The sequence below is a fragment of the Erythranthe guttata genome, chromosome 13 (assembly GCF_056151865.1).
Source record: "Erythranthe guttata isolate IM_541 chromosome 13, IM_541, whole genome shotgun sequence".
NCBI lineage: Eukaryota > Viridiplantae > Streptophyta > Magnoliopsida > Lamiales > Phrymaceae > Erythranthe > Erythranthe guttata.
Window position 1 is genome coordinate 12,622,708 of NC_142545.1, and position 20,143 is coordinate 12,642,850.

General features: G+C 32.7%; 1 protein-coding gene across 8 annotated transcripts; it reads right to left on the bottom strand.

Moving 5' to 3' along the window:
• Positions 1-3,027: 3,027 nt before the first annotated feature.
• Positions 3,028-9,219, bottom strand: LOC105969342 (E3 ubiquitin-protein ligase DA2L). 8 transcript variants are annotated; one of them, XR_016035183.1, is made up of 11 exons: positions 8,967-9,196; positions 8,457-8,847; positions 8,047-8,098; positions 7,899-7,944; positions 7,710-7,791; positions 7,473-7,617; positions 7,286-7,388; positions 5,451-5,517; positions 4,604-5,192; positions 4,294-4,499; positions 3,028-3,700 (listed from the first exon to the last, which is right to left on the bottom strand). XR_016035183.1 is itself a non-coding variant. In XM_012994101.2 (10 exons), exons 2-9 carry the CDS (start codon positions 8,646-8,648, stop codon positions 4,617-4,619), a joined length of 1,263 nt encoding a protein of 420 aa, XP_012849555.2. In that variant the 5' UTR covers positions 8,649-8,847; positions 8,967-9,219; the 3' UTR covers positions 4,184-4,499; positions 4,604-4,616. The 8 variants fall into 8 exon arrangements, 4 of the variants coding, with proteins under 4 accessions (XP_012849555.2, XP_012849553.2, XP_012849554.2 ...); XR_016035181.1 differs by having other exon boundaries at positions 8,457-8,869; positions 8,967-9,172; XR_016035182.1 differs by having other exon boundaries at positions 8,457-8,886; positions 8,967-9,172.
• Between the last annotated feature and the right edge of the window lie 10,924 nt (positions 9,220-20,143).

The window sequence follows — 20,143 nt, forward strand, 5'->3', positions numbered from 1 at the left end:
GAAATATGGATTTGTCCTAAAGTTGAAGTCGGGAAACGCCTCGATATCAATTTTCATTCGCGAGAATAGAAAAACCTCAGTTAATTATTCATGCATGAATGAAATGTGGTATATGGCTAAAATAATCTTCAATGACATATTTACTTATGCAGTAGCAATTGAACTTTTAGTGAGTGATAAGATAAAACTTCGGTCAGTTTATAAGTGTAATCAAAAGGATGATGAAACAAAATAAGGAAAAAAAAAAACAATCCATGTTGAGTTTGATTCCTTGATGAAATGAACAATTTTACGCATGGGATATAAGTGATTATTCACAATGAACGAAATGAGATTGAAAGTTAGAAAACTCATCTCATAACACAAGAATATAAATGAGATTAGGAGCTAGAAGGCTCTCATAGCATAAGAAAATAAATGAGATTGAGAGTTAGAAGACTCATCTAATAGCACAAGAAAAGAAATGAGATTAGGAATTAAAACACTCATCTCATAGCACAATGATTTTCTCAGTGATCATAATTGACTTTAAAGAGAGATAGTCTCATGTGATGAATGTTATGTTACATTAACAAATTTAGTTAGTCCATTTATATCTAAAAAAATGACTATGTAGGTTATGGATGTGGTCACAATGTATCTTTTTGAAGATTCAGATACAAGTATTTATATAAAAGTCCCGAAATAACTTCGATTTTCTAAGGCAGTTAGTTCCAGACCACGAAAAATGATCTCGGTTAGAGTGTGACTATCGCTTTATGGCTTGAAATATTTCGGAAAAATTTAGGATAATTCCGTAAGTGAACATTTGCTCAGAGAGATTATGTGAACAATAATTGATTTTAATTGTTCCTATTACACGAACTCGATTGTGACTCGTCAAAAAGTCTAGCAAAAAACTCAATTCTTGAAATTTGAGTTCAAGATCAAAGATCTGTAGGAGATTACTTTGTTGTCTCTACCGACTTGAGATTCATCATTTCAATTAGATTGGTCCATTAATCGAATTACATCCAAAATATGTTAGGCCGCTTTAATACAAATAAAGCAAAACTATTGAGTAACACATATGAAAGTTCGACTATTACATAAGTGTCATGATTCATCTCGTCTTGTAGAGGAGGACGAAGAAGCGTTGCCACCTGAAGTGACATATCTAAGTTCTATATGTACATTATTTACATATTTGTAAGTTGGACCAAAAATATATAGGGAGTATTTGGCACGTTTCGTAATTGAGGGGTGTGTTATAATTCAGAGGTGCAAAGTGAACTTCGTCCTATAATTTATGTGAATAGATACAAGTCCAAATCTTTATGTTTTAATAAAGTAATTATATTTTATTCTAGCAAAAATACCCTTAATTAAATCAAATCCCAAAAATCTCTCTACCAAATCCAATTTCTCTAAACCACCGCCGCAGCCGCCCCGCCACCTCCTATGGCTCCTAAAAACGCAAATAGCAAACTAAAAAAATTAGAATTTACATTATTGAATTGCAAACATCAAACTACCTATGACTTCTCTAAATGCAAACAACAAATTGAAGAAAAAAAATCAGCATCATCTAATTACAAACAACACACATAAAAATTTGATATGCATCATCTAAACGAAAATAATAACCAACAAAAATGAAAAATAAAAAATTAATAAATTTTGTAACATGAACAAACTTATAGCATCAACAAACTCAAATTTATAACTAATTTTGATGATTCAAAACTATCAGGAAGATAAATTGGTTTTATGAGAATTAAAAAAAATCAAAAAATCACATGTAGTCCATGGTGAAAAAAAAATTATAGGAATATTGCTTACCGAGACTCAAGCGTATTTGGACCATTGGGAGAAGTGGAAATTGTAGGCTGAAGAAGTTGAAATCGCAAACTCAAACAACAAACAAGGTATCCAAATATCGAACGAAGAACAAGCAAATAGGTCCCACAACCAAACATTAAATGGAAATATTTGGGTAGGATTTGTTGAAGTTCCTATCTATGGCATGATTCCAAAGGAAAGAAAAGAAAATTGGAAAGATATTGATCGGAAAGAAAACAAATATCGAAAAGAAAGAGAGAGACACGAGAGAGGGAGAGACACGAGATAGAGAGGGAAAGAGATATGATAGATTAAATATATGGAGACAGAGACGTGAGATTAGTGAAAGAGGGGAAGTGATATATGAAATTTGTTTTCTTATTAATTGAAAGTATTTAAGTATCTGCACAAATTATTTAATTTTATTTATATTATATTTTTTTGGTAAAAAGGCATATGCCTAGATTCATCTAACTATGATCTCCACCTATATAAGTATAGAATAAGGGGTGTCTAGCCAATTTCCTCCAAGATTTTTTTTCACATATATGTTAGGTTTTCATGTGTGCTGATGATATGAGTCACTGCCTCACTGGTGAACACATTCCAGAAGAGAAAAAAAAAAAAAAAAGAGTTGTTCTTTAAAGTTAATATTTATGATCTACCCAAGGAATTTATCCTTCGCTCTAATCGCAATATGCAAATCTCGGTGATGTTGAAGCTTTATTAACTTAATTATTATCCATTAACCGATTCATTGATATAAGTCGACTCGTTTACAACCGAACAATTTGTACATTTGGTTAGAATGGTCAACATCGACCAAAAAACGTCAAACGAGAAGTTTATTTAGCTTTATAACGGCATCAAGTTCCATTCAAAATCCGACCGAAGATGTAATAGTTTAAACGAAACCATGTAAGAGGGATGGTCCGAGTAATCTTTCATCTAGGAGAGGAGGTCAGTAGCCATTATAATTTCACTATCTATAGGGGTCCAACTGAAATTAATCCTCCAGATAAATTTCTTTTACCAAATGACTTTTTTCCAAAACTCTATTTTCAATTAGTGTGATTTAAGTAATGCCATTTTTAGCACAATAAATTCATAATATAAATAAATGTTGGCAATATCGAGAAAGAAATCCGCTTATAACTGGGAATGGATATATAGCCCACAATTAGGAGATTGGGCCTTTGCCTACTCTTTCTTTTTTTTTTTTTTTTTTTTTTTTTTTAGAGAAACAAAATCAATTTTCATTGTCTAACACATTTCAAGAAAGATTACATAATGTATTAATGGAGGAAGATCGAACAAATGACAGTGGCTCTGCTTTGACAGAGATGCTACTTCATGAGCCACCCGGTTCCCTTCTCGTAGTATATGTTGGATTCTAAATTTTTCAAAATCTTCACTAATACGTTTAATATTCATTATGATATTTCCATATCCCGCTCAAGAGTCAGAAGTTCCCTTTATGGCTGAGGTAACCACAGAAAAATCGCCCTCTATGATGATCTTCGACCAATTCCTTTCGCGAGCTAAATGGATCGACAAAAAAGCTGCTAAATTTATCAAATTCTGCACATAATTAAAAACTTATCTCTAATTTTTTCTCCTCCCCATCTTTATTCTCTCTCCATTTTTTTACAAAATCAGACACAAAAAGATTTCACATATTCAAACTATTTAATGTTCTATCTTTATTAGTACTTTTATTTTTGGGACGAATTGAGATGGATTTGGATTGTGTTTTCATTGTTTTTTCAAAGGAAAACTTTTCCTTTTTTTTTTATGGTCGCCAGTTGACGAGCATGGCGTCCTTCGTGCTCTCCGGTGAAGTAGAGTCTTCGTCTGGAGTAGCTGGGCTTTTGAGATCCTACACCGGGTGAAATACACCGGGTAGATCTTTACCATTAATATAGACACAAACACACACACACCCACATTGGTGTGTGTAGATCAACGGTGAAAAATCACCCGGTGTAACCTTCACCGGGTGTAGGATAGATAAAACCGAGTAGCTGGCAACGGAAGTTGGAGTGCCTGCCATGGAGTGCAGGATGATATGTTTAGAATTTTTTTTTAATTCAATTATTTGTTAATTATTATAATTATATTTGTTAAATATTAATTAATTTAAATTACCATTTAATAAAATGTATTTATTATTACATAACAATTGAAGTGCTTAAAAAAAATCAACTTTTGAGGATCTTGAGAAAACCAACCAAGAGAGAAACAGAGCCCAGTAATGAAATAAATAAAGCACTAACGTCAGATATATCTTACAAATCTATATTCAACACAGAACCAATCAAATCACTATGATGCAAGAAAGAACAGAAAATGGGCATTCAAATGCAGAAGTAGATTTTTGCTCATTTACCAAAGGGAGTCAAGAAAATCAAGTCACAATATAATATGTATACATATATGTATGTACATTACATTCTCTTGTAGTACTTTTACCTGATAAGCATTTTCCATCCTTAAATAACCCCGCTCTTTTCGGCATCTACATCTCAAACCGATTCTTGATTAGAAAAAAAACGCCCCACACGGTAGATGTTACAGATTCTTTCATGACCCTATCGAGGGCCCTCTACTAAGATCAAACGCGTAGTTCCTCATCGGAGAATTCAAAGTCTTGACAAACCGTCAAGATTCAATGGTACCTAACAAGTTAAAGAAAATTGCAATCACCATCATCTTTTTGAATCCACTATAATTCGATATTTTGTCGACAGCTATTTTGTTTTATTATTTTTTTTTTCTGTACCTCATCTGAAGAGCTAGTAGCTAGCCCGAGCCTCAGCTAAGGAAACAGCCATGGCTAGCATCATCTGCTCCTCGAAGCTCTCCGGTATAATGGGGCCCACCACTCCGGTGACAGGTGAAGGGCTGCTGCACTGATTTTCATCTTGGTGGTGGTGTATCGCACCAAATTCATCGGAACCGCCGCCATAGCTGCCGCTAGCAGTTCCTACTATTTGGTGGGCAAACTCGAACTCAGATCTGTGATCTTCTACCCATTCTCCATCATCATCACCGCTGTTCATCATAGCCAACCGACGGTCGGGATAATAGTCGACGGATTGTTGTTGTTGTTGTTGTTGCTCGTTCAAATTGGGATACGTTGACGTGTGGTGGTCCCCATCGTAGTTACTGGAGGTCTCTCCGGTCATCTGTTGACGTTCGGCGAGGGCTGCTATTGCGCATGCAAGCCCACCGGAAGGAGATGAGGACGATGAGCTAGCGGCTTGTTGTGGGGCCGCCATGACCAGTGATAAGGAGTTGCGATCTTCTGCAATGTATTCGTCTGGTTGAGCTGCACCACAGTACGGTGGATCGTGCCGCCTGCCATCTTCCTATTTATAGGAATCGACACAATATAATTAACAAGTCGTATTTTTTAGATATTAAATGGTCAGATTACCAACATTTAATATTATTTGCGATATCCAGAATCAGCCACATTTATAAATAGTAAGTGGACTAGCTGCTGAAAAGATTCAAAGTAAGTATATATATATATATATATATATATATATATATATATATATATATATATATATATATATATATATATATATATATATATATATTATATATATATATATAAGTACCTGAATAGACAGCCATATGGCTTCCATAACCATTATGTCCTCGAGATCAAGGTCAAACTCGTCTTCCCTGTGTTCAGAAGCAGAACATACGAAACATATAAAGAATTTAAGAATTTTACATTAATACAATATTTATCGCATTTATATTAGTCGAAAAGAAAATTTCCTTGGTGTTACATAAGTAAGTATGTGTACATCTGCAGTGACAAACTCGTGTGTTTGATTGATATAAGTGGGAAACATTTCAGCCTAGTCAATATTTTTAACGCAACAGGTTCCTTTAAACAGTTCGACCCATGCCAAAAATTGAAAATGAATAAGAGAGAAAGGAGTAAGGCCAATTAGAAAGATAACATGTAGTCTCTCTCCCACTAATTCAGTTCAGGCCCTCAAAATATTATCAGTATTTTATTTTCACAGATGGCACAATGTTAATAATTGCTTACCAATGTGACAAGAAAATGGACAAGATTAAATTCTATGTTAACAAAGTTAATTATTAATTTTTTCAAGCCCTCTCATAGCCTGTTTCAGAACCGCTTATCCTCCTCTACATATTTCGTAATAACGTTCAAATAATCAGTGAATTAATTATCCTATTCTAGATAACGTGACAAGATTTAAACGTCGGACGGAACTCAAAAGTTCAACAGTGTCATCAAATCATCAGAATTACTCCACGAACAAATTGCATATCTTATAAACCAAACGAAGCCTTAATAAATTCGTGAATCACTACTCTAATCAGAATCCCCTCCCTATATGCTAATTCTGAAAGGGGGAACCGAAACCGTTAACAGATTTTAGAAAAGTATTTTCGAAACAAGTCGCTCGTTTGTCTTTGATATTTACCTAGAGACTTGAGAACAAAGCAAAAAATACCTATACATGTATAGGAAAATATAATTGAATAGTTTTACTGAAGATTGCAGATTGAATCACAAATTAATTGATGTACAGTTGATTGCTTTGCATATTCTGCTTTAATTAAAAAAAAATATGTGCAACACCTCTAAATTTATGTTGATCACAAAGCATAACAGCTATAACATATTCCCTCCGTTCCATAATAAACGGTCTTACACATATATTAAAAACGTTATTAAATATGGTTGAATTTTAGGAAAGACTCATGAAAAAGACAAAAACAACCTTTACCTTTTAATGAGGTGATAAGAGACAGCTAACGCTTAGTAGAGTTGGATTAATAAGTGTAAAATAGTAAATATAAATGCATTACTGGAACTTTAAAGTGACATCTAATATGACAAAAAAAAAACCTAAAGCGACCGATAATATAGAACGGAGGTAGTATTAAAAATTACCATCAAAAAGCAATTAGCCGTTTTTTTTTCATTAATATACTTAGCATGTCAGATGATTCAGAACTTTCCTTACGTTATAACGGCCAAAATCATAAAAAAGTCATTAAACGACCATTCTAACTCTAGTTCATTAGCAACAAGTCCCTACACCACACAGAAAGAAACAAAAATGATTTCACTTATTTACAGTCAAAACTATATTCCAACCCTAGCATTTAGGTTTAACCAACACGGGAAATTACAAACGTAAACCATGCAAGTCAGTCACGCTGCCTGATTAAACCGTGAATCCTTATTTTCTGATAAATCAAAAAAATTGTATGATTAAAAAGAAGAAAAAGAATACCCTATTTATTGCAATGAATCTTGAGTGTGATAGGTGTATTGTAATTTGCAATGTAAACTATTGATCAATAGACAAAGGTCGCAGAAATTCCAATCAGATGTAAGATTTTTGTGACTATAAATTAATAGTAATAGGTTCTAAATAAATTAAGATCGTGTTTTTACCTATTTTGCCTTTGGCGTAGAGGTGGTCGAACAACTGAATTAGCCGTGGACTCGTGTGAGGCAACAATTTCTTCACTTTCAATAGTAGAAGCAAAAGATGGTGCTGTGTATAGATAAGACATTGATTTTAATATGAAGAAATTAAATATCGTAAATAGCTATTAATTAACATAGAATTAGTTATTACCTATAGTCGAGCAATAGTCTGCCTCAGTGGGCCCTCTCATACTGCTAGAAGAACTTATTTCTCTTTGTTTAATCATCCTTGCCTCTTCGTCTTGTAGCTCCTGTTGCCTCATCCTTATTTTAGCTTCTATAACACGTTGTTCCTCCTAAAAAGAAAAAAAAATAGTATATTTCTACAATATTTCTAAAAGGAAGAAATTCGTATATTTTACGTAATTAACAGTAAATCAATCCTCACAAGTTGCTCCAAGCCTTTCTCTTCCTTTGTCTTGCCACCTCGATACTCCACGGCGTAATTAGAGGTTTTGCAGAAAGGACATCTTTTAAAGTTAAGGTGAAAACATATTATAGCAATTACACCAACACGTCATAAATACACAGAAAAAATCATATGACCGAAGCAAAATAAAAATATAATAAAGGATACTGTGTAGGCCGAGTAGAATTGGGAGTCTTCATCTGCAAAAAACACTCTAAACCACAAAAAAACAAAAACAATGAGTACTCGTTATTTAAAACACGGCAAAACATTAATGAGAAAAAAAAAATAAGAATTATAGGGGCAAACTCTATACCAGTACAAATGCCTTTCATGCAACATCTCGACCGATTGAGACTTGGATAGTACTGAAAAAATCCAAACCGAAGAAAGGATAAATATTACGTCACGTGAAAAAAGAGAAGGACGCATGTATAATGTATATCTACACCACCGATTCCCGGTCATCAATTTTCCTACCAAATTTCTAGTTCCAGAAAAAAAAATCGACGAATAAACTGAAGAATCAAATCACGCAAAGTCGAATCAAATCTGTACTTCACTAATTGCTCAATTATCACCAAATTCAACGAAGAAAACATCTTCGACTTCTAGGGTTGTTTATGAACATTATGTTTCGATGCAAAAATAGTAAGCTCATTGAATTTGCAGGGCATAAATAGTACCGAAATAAATAATAATTAAGAAATGATAAAGGGTACAAACCAAGAAGCATATGGGACACTCCTCAAGGTCACAGCTACAGTCATCGTCGCCGGGGAAACAAGGAGCGAGTTTCGAGTCGAGAATAAGCTTCCTCAGCTTCTTCTGATCCACATCCTTGTGTTGGTACAACCCTTGAGGCCTAGTGTACTTCTCATCCACCACCTGCCTCCGCCTCCCCAATTTATTCCCCATGTTCGATCGACAGAAAATCAAAACTGAGGCTAAAAAAAATCAAAAACCCCCAATTTTTGGGATATTTCAAAGAGTATTGAAATTCCGGCAAAGTTTCCAACAATTTCTTCACAGGATGTCGCCGCGAATAGACTGTCTGTTCACTGTTTCGGAACGAGAACGATGTGAATTTCCGGCGGGCGCGCGGCGGCGGAACATCCTGGGGAACAGCGAAATGAGCCCTAAAACCATCAGTTTTCTGAGAAATTAGAAAACCCCATCGAAATTACACTCGATTTAAGAAGAAGAAAAAACAATTTGGATTCGACAGAAGTAAACCTTGAAACAAAATCTCGATTCGTCGGATGGAAATTGGAATTATCAAGGAAAAAGTGAGCAACAAAGGAAGCCTTCCTTCTCTGTGTTTGCGTATATATATATATATATATAAAATATATATACACACACACAACTATGTGTATATGTGTGTTTGACAGAGAGAGGGGGGGTGGAACAAGATCAGAACTTTCTCTGTTGATATCTGTGTTCTTTTGCGTGTGTAAATCGATGTATATATTTGGTTTGTGTTTATATTTATTTATTATTTATTATTTATTATTTATTATTTATTAATAAAAAAGGGTAAATTACAACCAACCCCTGAGGAATTGTCAAATTACGAAAACCCCCTCTTGTTTGGATAATTACAACCACCCCTCAACTCCTCAAATTTAGTGAAATCTTCGAGATTATATAGATTATATGGAATATTATCACTTTTTGTACCCGTTTTATCTCATTCGAACTCTACATTTTGAAGCAAGATGATCATAATATGTTTTTTTTGGCTTGTATATATCAGATTGTGGTGCATCAGAAACTGTATTTTTACACAAAACGAGTACAAACTAGAGCACATTCCACGAAATCTAGATGATTATGTTGAATTTGACACCATAAGGGTGGAGGTGTAAGAAAAAATTATAGTTGAGGGGTAGATGTAATTATCAAAACAAGAGGGTTTTTTTTTATAAATTGACCATACCTCAGGGGGTGTTTGTAATTTACCCTAAAAATAAATTGAAGTAAAACAAAAAACACTCCATAGTTTGATCACTTGTTTATCTGCTTTTGTTTTGTTATACTTTGGATGTTTCTCTCTCTTCTTTATAATATATTTTTTTATTTCAATTGTAGGTTAATTCTTTTCTTTGTTGGTAAATTTAATTAATGACGAGGAGAACAATGGAAAGAAGCAAAAGGGGTAGAGTGGAATAGCCGGAAAGAATCGAGGGCTCAAAATAAATAAATGAATAGTAGAGGAGGCAAATATTAAAAAAAGAGAGAAAAGAAATGGGGACTTTTTCTTCACGCGCCGATTAGGATGCGTGTAGTGTAATGCCCCAACAGTGTCGTTGTCAATTTCTGGTTTTTGGTTTGTACTATAATTTTGCTTTTGGCCTTTCTCGTGTTAATTCAATTTTATTTTATTTTTTTGCCTTTTTTTAATCCCACTTTCTCTCTCATGATTGGAATAAATTGACAAAGTACAAAATCAATTAGGGGTGTGAAAATAGTGTAATCATGCCTTAGACTTTCAATCATAACTATTGAAGAAAGAATGGTATTAGTTAATCATTGAGCTAAAATGGAATCAATGCGTTTTTAGTCAAACTATTGTTTGAAAGCGTACTTATTTTATTTTATTTTATTTTGAGGAAAATGAATTTGAGGATGCAGATAATATATAGATATTGAGAGGAGAGAAAAAATATGTTAACAATCAAATTATGTTTAACGGTGTTGGAAAAATATAATTTTGAAACAAAATATTGGAAAATAAAATGATTTCTTGTTTGAATTTTAGTTGATATATTTTCTTAGTGTAGTAGCCGTCAAATCATGTTTGGAGGAGAGATAGGGCATGTTTGTTTCTATTTCCAAAGTGAATTTACAGTTTTATACTATACATAAAACTGAGATTATGTTTGTTTGAGACTTTTCACTTGGAAATTCCTACTTTTCTTAAAACAATTTCCAATAGAAATACACTATTCATACTTTTCACATTTTTCAAACCTATAATAATACCTACTAACCTATTTCTCTCTCCTCCATTTTTTCTCCCATCTCATCAATAATAATAATATTGATATTATTAATATTAATATTAATAGTAGTAGTAGTAATAATAATAATAATAATAATAATAATAATAATAATAATAATAATAATAATAATAATAATAATAATAAGAACAACAACAACAACAATAATAACAATCATCATCCTCAATCATTATATTCTACTTTTGCACGTACTTTCGTAGAGAAAATTCACCACAACCAAACATATTCTCATTTCTACACCTACATAAAACTAAAAATACCCCTTCATCCAAACATATTCTCATTTTCTACACAAAAACCAATAAACTACTTTTTCCATCAGAAATTTTGAAAACTAGAAATTCCCATTGGAAACATAACCAAACATCCCCTATAACATTTTCAACGGTTTTGAATTTTTATTTGAAATTATTCGCAAACCCAAAGTTATTTCCAGAAAACAATGACAACAAAATAAGAATACCTTCAAACATTGACCCTTTTTTTTTGTTAATTACATAACAAGAGAACCCAATCCGAGTAAGAAATGGTGTTTAAAAGTTTCATTTTGCAAAATTGTATTTAATTATGTCGAAATTTGGTATCAAGTAACCCAACCAAATATATGGTATCATTAAGTAATTATCAAATAATCAAAAAAGGAATGAATATTGTTCAATATTATCATAATTCTTTTGTATATTGACTTTACTATTTTGCTTAAATAATATTTTTTTCTCGTCCCCAACGCATGATAAACGTATTAAATAATTATTTCAATAATTTAATATTTTGCTAAATTAACAGAATTTTGTTAATTTTAAATATATTAATTTATTAAAGTTTAACTGGAAAATACAAAATAATATAAAATAATCAAATAACACAAAGTAGGCCTCCCTCATCATTACATGGACACTATAATGGGCTATAATTGTTTGCCCTCAACCTCTAATAAACAATAGTGTCATAAAGATTTAATGTTTGGAATTTTGTGTACACTAATGCATAAATTGTCTCTCCTCCCATGGAAAGGGAAAGGAAATGACATAAATTTGAGCCAACAAAACAAATACTAATGATTGCATAAGATCATAGAATTGAAGAATGTGGCTATTTGAGAAAATTCACCGATATCTATTGTTATTTGATGTAGAGACGATATAATTTTTTTTTGTTCTGGTTAAAGTTTATCGGGTTGTCCTCTTTATGAATATACTCTGATAATTTTGTTAGTTAAAAAAGTCATTAACCTTTTCGGGCGCTACAGTGTAAGGTTGATCCGACAGCCTTCTCCACTCAGTTAACTGAGGTGATCTGAATCAGTTGACTCGAAAGGTGGAGAAAAACAGTCGACAAAAGCTACTTAAATGATATATAAGGGAATTTAGCACAGCCGAAATTTAAACTCAGAAACTTTAATCGAAATCAATAGTGTTTTTTCTGACCTCTAATTATATGCAATCTAGTTTGGAACTTTTGATATAAGTTTTTTCATAAAGTATTAGTTAACAAAAGAAATTAATAAATGTAAAGTGATAGAAAAGAAAAAGAACCCAAAATTGTAAAATTTCTATAATGTGAAGCCAACTACTAATACTACTAGCATAATATAATTAAGGTAATCTTCCATTTGAAGTTGCTTTAAACATGCAACATGGCATGAGATTCACTAACTCAAATTGCTCCCATATATTATTGTTCCTTTCTTTCTTATCCATTTATAAGTTTATATATAAAACTAAGTTTCACTAAATATCAGTTCATCAATTTTTTTTTCCCAAAAAAACCCCTTAGATAATCATATTCCAAAAATACCCTCAAGTTTGATTTGACATAAGTCCACCTAAAAAAATAGATACATGGAGCAACAACCACCGCTGTGGCTTAAGTATATCAAGTCAACTAATCAAACTTTCCGTATCCCAATTAAATCAACTAAATTTAGTCAACTATTCAGAGCTCCACCGTATTGCCGCCCCTTGCCAGTCACATGATGGCTAAATATACTAAACCATAACCCTAATTTGAGTTAAAGGGTAAAAATAAGGTATACAATGATTTTGGTTATGTCAAATGAAACCTTAAACTAATGAGGTTTTTGGAAATGAAAAAAATAAAATGGACTAACTCTATATGCAAGTTTGTGAAGGGGACTATCTCCAACAATCTCAAGATTTATTGACAACAGAAAAATGAGTTACTTATTCAGGGTATTTTATGTACTCAGGTCAAGATAGTCGACAATTTATGAAAAAAATACTCGATATAGATAGTGCCTCATTTACGATTATTGCAGTACGCTCAATAATTTAAAAGTGTCAAAAACGGTAGTCTAGTTGATCGAGTAAAAAAGTACAGTTGTTATTTAAATTGAATTTGAAATCATGTCAATATATTTAAGTCGAGCTCGTCATATATTGTTAGCCTAATATATTTTACGTCTCTTGTGCATTTGTGAATTATTATATCCGGTGAATTACGTGTGACCGTGAGGTTCTCTTGTTAATTAAAAAAAATTGAAAGAGATCTAAGGCTCTCATGTAATCACATGGACTAGTTTTTTTATCGGCAATAATAATTTTTGTGTATTTTTTTTTTTTTAATTCATGAGATCTGAAAATGTTTGACTAAAATCTGAGAGTTAGAGACTCGTGTTCTTGATTTACATTGACATTATTTTATAATTTGAACTGCAGTTGATCAAGTTGAGCACCATTTGAATCTTTAATTAATAGTGTGGATGGTCGAGTTAACACGAGGGTTTCACCAACTATCAAGGATTTCAATTTTACTTTTTTTTTTTCTTCTTTAAATTCTGAATAAACGCATATATGTTTTAATTTAGGGACTCTCTGAGGAAACCCCTCATTACTTGCACCAAAGGCGAAATCCCTCGCCCTCAGGGCCCCCATCCCTTGGCCCGACAAGGATTGATGGAGGAATGTAAATCATGGTAACTCAACGGCCCGTTAAGGTAGCGGACCCGGACCTAGTTGCCCACAAGGAACCAACCCTCATTGGAGTTGAAATTCCCACACTGCGGCTGCCAGGATTCGATCCTAGGACCTTGCACCAACTTACCACCTCCGGAACCAGTTGAGCTACACCCATGCGGGCAAATCCCTCATTACTTCTTTTAATGGAAAGATGCCCAAAATATTTTTTTCCATTTGAGAAAAAGCCCACATCCATTTTCAGCTATTATTTTTTCCAGTTTTGTCCATGCCCGCCACATCATCACCGCCTCACCCGCTGGTCATCAGCGACTTTTTTTTTTTCCTTTTTCTGTATCAGTTTTATTAATCGACTATGAAGCATAGTCGATTAGGGTAAATCGACTATGAAGCATAGTCGATTAAGGAAAGTCTTTAATATTTTTTTTTAACTTTTTTTGTGTTTTAATTTTTTTTCTATATCAGTATATTAATCGACTATGATGAAGCATAGTCGATTCAGAGTCTACTACTAAAAATAACAAATCAAAACTGCAAAAAAAAATGCAAAATCAACTTTATTTTACAAAAACAAAAAAAATATAAGAACATTATAATTGATTTATACAATTGGAATCAATAAAGAAAAAATCCAGAAAAAATAAAAAAAAACTGGAGTTGATCAACCTTAATTGACTACCAGTGCATAGTCGATTATTAATCGACTATTGCACATGTACATAGTCGATTAAGATTCCAACTTGTGCGAATTTCTCTACATGCGCCGTCCTCCGCCCGATCCACCAAAAAACCCTAAATATGCTTCCCCATCGTCACCATACCGTCGCACCACACAATTTCAACCAATCGTTAACAAGAATAAAATATATAATTCATACAAAAAAAACACAAATTAGCATTTTAAGAGCAACTCCAGTGGAGGAATTAAATGGGGAATTAAATGGAATAACTTCTATTTTGATGCTCCAAAACATAAATTTTCATCTCCAATGGGGGAATTAAATTGGTAGTTATTTTGATATTCAACTTCCCGAGATGCAAAAATGCATCCTGGAAAAAGAGGTATTAATACATTAACTACCCAACAAACCAATTAAACATTGACACGTGTCAATATTAAATATATTTATGCTTATATTTAAAATTAGATGATTCATTTAATGCTTGTGGTTGGAGTAAATGAGTATCAAAATAATAAAACGAGTATCAAATTAATATTTGATGATCGATTTTGATACTTTACCATTGGAGTTGCTCTAATGTCCACACACACAGAAAAAAAAAAAAAAAAAAACAAGAACGATTCAAAGGTATTTGTCAATCATTGTTGGTCACTCCATAAACAATTTTTGAGCACATGACAAAACCAACACTAAAACATAATAAAAGGAAAAAAATACTTTCATCAACAATTTCCGTTGATTCTCCTCCTCCGATGAGTGATTCTTCTTCTTTCTCAACAGCTTGTTCCTCTTCTTCTTCCTCCACACATCGACAGGGTGGAACATGTTGTTGAGAAAGAAGAGTGTTTCTCCTCCACACGCCGACGACGAGTGATTCATCTTCTATCTTTCTGTATCTTCCCGCGGCGACTGCGGCAGCGACGGGGAGAAGATTGTCGGAGCAAACAAAGAAAAAAAAAAGAAGAAAACAGAGAAGAGAGAAAACAGAGAAGAAGAGATGAGAGAAACGCAGAGAAGAAGAGAGAAGAGAGAAACGAAAAAGCGGCGGAATAAAATTAAAAATAAGATTAGAGTTTTGAAAAAATATAATAGACAATTAAGGGTAGTTTTGGAATTATGAAAATATCACATAAGTGGAATATTAGCTGAGGGGGTTTTCTCTAATTATTTTTTAAGGGGGTGTTTCCTTAACTATATTTCCTAAATGGGGGTTTTCTCTAATTTTCCCTTTAATTTATTATATCATCATATATATATATACATGATCATGAATAGTTAGGAAATTTCTTTCCTTTTTTGTATGGACAAAAATATTCTTTTCATATGTAAATTTGTTAGGACAATTTGATCATATTTATTAATAAAATAACTAATAGGTAAGAAATACTTTTAACGTTTATAGTCTTTATAATTAACACACTTGATAGCTATGATAAAATTATTAAATATTAACAAGATCATGAGAGGATTTAATTCCTACTCTAAAATGCACAGTTCTATTTTTTATCTTTCATTTTTGATATGCCTAATTGGCCCAACTCAATGGGCCTACAAATTATTTACTCGGGGCCACGAGCCCAATATCGAAGACCACTATCACCGAGGTCCAATCACCTTCAAGCAAGGTTTGGGCCCGACAATCTCAACTAAGCTATAAATACACATTTGAACTAATTCCATAAGTAACTGAGCAATACTACAATACGTATTCTCTGGACTATTTCTACTATCAGCACGTCTGACTTGAGCGTCGGAGGGGTTTCCGCCGGATCAACCCCCGGCTTAGTTCATGTGTTCTATGATCGCAGGTACCTCAGGATCATCAAGTTGTCAAGCTACTGATCTGCTTTGCTCTCCCAGTTCGTTTTCTACACCACCCTAGGTGAGCTACATATTAGCATCATCAATTTTCTATATATTCTATTAATTATTCATCGTGCAGACTTGCTTTGACAATTGTCATTTGTCAGTATTGATCACTATTAGAATCGATATTTCTTCTTGGAAAAAAAATCTATTATAGAGTTAGCTCAAGAGAGTTAGTGACTTGTAAAACTTGAGATAGAGACATGGGGTTTAAGTGCTTTCCAAGATTGTATAGAACTAGGATTTTTCTTCTATAACACATACAATAAGGAATCTTTATTGTTTTTGGATTTACCCTAATTCAATTAAATATTCTTGCAGTGAGATCATTCCTATTAAAGCATCTGCAGTGCTAAATAGGGGTAAGTTCGGGATATGATTTTGAGAATTCGGGATTTTCGGGATTAGGATTTCGGGATTCGGATATAAATTTTAAATCTCAATCCCGTCTCATACTATTTAATCTCGATATATTGGTATCCCTAAATATTTCGGGAATTCAAGATTGGAATCGGAAAATCCCATATTTTGCCTAAAAAGTAAGAAATATTGCATTGTTTTCATTATTATTATTTTATACACTAAACCAACTTGAAAATATTATATATATACTATTGTTCTTGCACTATTTATTTTTACAACGAAACTCGGAACAAATTAAATTTTTGAATTTTTAAAAATAAGTTGAAACGATATATTATATTGTACTCCTCATCTCCTTGACACTATATATAAGGCGGCGGATATATGCAAGTTAATTTTTTATTAGTTCAAGACCTCCAACATAAAAATATTAATTCACCCTCAATGAAATTCAAAACCAAATAAAAAACACAAAACATTAAAAAAAATAAAAAATCAACATTACAACGCCGCTTTTTACTAGTAAAGTCGGCGTTATGTCGCCGATCTGGTTAACAAAAATCGGCATTATGACGCTGATTTTCGTGTACAAAATCGGCCTGGGTAAACCGATTTGGGAAACCAACGAAAACACACAAAAAAACCAATTTCAATCTCAAGTTTTTTTCCAAAATCGACTAAAGCATTGCAACCCAACAAGAAATAAGCATAGATTAATATTCATCCACGCATATTTATGAAGAATCAATGCTCGATTAATATTTTAGAATTTACAAACAAAAGTTTAGTAAAAAGGACTTAATTGTTGGTGGTTGTGCAGTTGGTGGGTCGATGGTCGTCGTCGGCGCGGTGGAAGCCTCGTTGGTCGGCGTTGTGGCGGCAGTCGTGAGTTTTTTTTTTTTTTTTTTTTTTTTTTTTTTTTTTTTTGATTTTTTGGTCTTGAACAAACTAAAAATAGGGTTTGTTTGTATTTGGGTATTATTTGTGGATAAGGCTATATTCGTCCTCTTTGGTCTTGATGTAATAAGATTAGATTAATTTACGGGCTTGAACTAATAAACCCCTTTATATGAGTTTAAACTAATAAAAAAATGGGCTTGCATATATCTGCCGCCATATATAAATTGTAAATGCAATACCATAGAAAAAAAGTTAAACAACCATTTTTTTCCTTTCCCACATATAATATATATATATATATATATATATATATATATATATATATATATATATATATATATATATATATATATATATATATATATATATAAATGTGTGTGTGTGTGTTGTTTATTAGTTTCTTTTTTCTTTTTTTCCTAATTCGGGATTAAAATATCCCGATCGGGATTGAACCAATTCGAATCCCGATCCCGTAATCCTGAATTTTCATATATATATATATATATGTGTGTGTGTGTGTGTGTGTGTGTGTGTGTGTGTGTGTGTGTGTGTGTGTGTGTGTGTGTGTGTGTTGTTTATTAGTTTCTTTTTTCTTGTTTTTCCTAATTCGGGATTAAAATATCCCGATCGGGATTGAACCAATTCTCGAATCCCGATCCCGTATTTGTTCCTAATCCCGTATTAATCCCGAATTTTTGGAGTTTTAGTCCCAAATAGTAAAATTTCAATCGAGTGACGGGACGGGATCCCGAATCCCGATACCAAATACCCAGCCCTAGTGCTAAACTCATCTCAAATACTTAGAGTGCCACGTATGATATTTTGATTTTTTTGTTAAGAAATTATCTTCTATGCAAATCATAAGAAAAATCTACACATGATGTGGCAATGAGGTGGCACTTGTGATTTTAGAGATTCTTAAGATGACACTTGTGAAATTAGAGTGTCATTTTGAGGATCTTTAAAGTGCCAACTCATCATTTTATACAATTTTTCTTTCACTTTCTAAAAAAATATTTTGAGTGTCGAGTTTTGCATTGGAGAAAACTTTACGGTAGAGAATCTCAATCCTATCAAATAGGATAGAAAAAAATTTAAGATTTACATTTGGTACTTGACACTTAAATTTTTTAGAGATTTTTTTGGTTTAGCATTGAAGATGCGCTCTTAGAACTTAATTTTTATTACGTTATTTTGGTGGATATTTCTTAGTTTATTACTTTTTTTATTTTTCATATACTACCAAGCACTGCTACCTGCAGGCGATGGCAAACATGTACTCGTATGGCAAACGTTTCTCAGGTACCAAACAAACGCACAGTTAAGTAATGGACATATCAAGCTCAATTGGAATGAATCCTCGCCGCCGCTGCCACTTTAACGCTCGGTGGGGAAGTCAGTGTAGGGCAGGGGTTATAGCACCTCTCAAATTTTAATTTTAATTTACTACTGTACAATATATGTATATATATTTTTATTGCTCTTTTATTGTGGTTCTATAACTTTTTAACAGAATAAAAATAAAATTATGTATTTTTTATTGATTGGAAACAAAGAAAAATGTATTTTTTACCGATCTAACAAATATGATAAAGAAGTTATGAAATGTGACATGGAACCAAGGGCGAATCCACCCCTGTGAAATAATGGACAGCCAATCCTCAATTGAAAAAAATTCCATTACATTACACCAATTTATTTATTAAATCCACCCAATTTTTATCATTTAGTGAACATATATTCCAAACTAAAAAAAAAAAAAAATCATAAGTTTTTCTTTACCTATCTTCTGATATTGTAAAAAAATCCTACAAAAAAATTAGGGGCGTGCTGCCCCCCAATCCCCAAAAATTGAAGTCCACCGTGTAACAACTATTAATATCCTAGACTAGCCAATGTTAGAACAATTATTGTTGTTATTATTTTCTTATGCATATTGGGGACCCCTAATGATAAAATTCTGATTTCACCACTGTTAACGATGCCGCTACATTGACAGCTAGGAGAGCGACAGAGGTGCCATACCGCCGCCGCTGATGCGCATTTCTTATAGCCATTTGCACTAACTTCACCTACTGTATATACATACGGTGAGCAGCACAGTTAAATACTGCATATACATGCACGTGTAGATATGTAGCCTAATTAGTAAATCAGTGTTTTGTATTTAGTATTTTGAATACATTCATTTTAGCATTCTAAATCTTCTCTAGTATGAGTGGACTATACGAAGTGCAAATATGAATTCCCCCTTTTCTATTTTTATATTTCAATTGATTTGATATGGTTTTTAGTTTTTCATGATTTGGGATCTTAATTAGGGTTTATAGACATATGAATAAAGAAGATGAGAATAACTTAGAGAGTGGGAATAAAGATTAAGAGAAATATATAGATTTTTTTTTCTTAATTAATTATGTGATTAAATAAAGAATACAGTAGTTAATTGTATGAAGTGCCATTTTTAGATTGTGGAAATAGTATGTTGGTTTGTTGGGCCTAAATGAATTATTAATAATCAGCCCATTTAACAATTTCCATCTGAGGCGAGGCGGCCTAACAACGAAGCCCATGTATGTTGGTTTGTTGGAAGTCTCGAAAGTCTTGATCCTGACCATTGATTTCGACCGAGTGATCTG

Excerpts from the sequence above, each read along its gene's own strand:
- LOC105969342 (XM_012994101.2), bottom strand. The coding sequence starts at position 8,648 with ATGGGGAATAAATTGGGGAGGCGGAGGCAGGTGGTGGATGAGAAGTAC. Across the intron at positions 8,099-8,456 it reads AGTGTCCCATATGCTTCTTG|TACTATCCAAGTCTCAATCG; the intron begins GTTTGTACCCTT and ends GGATTTTTTCAG. Across the intron at positions 7,792-7,898 it reads AATTCTACTCGGCCTACACA|ATGTCCTTTCTGCAAAACCT; the intron begins GTATCCTTTATT and ends TAACTTTAAAAG.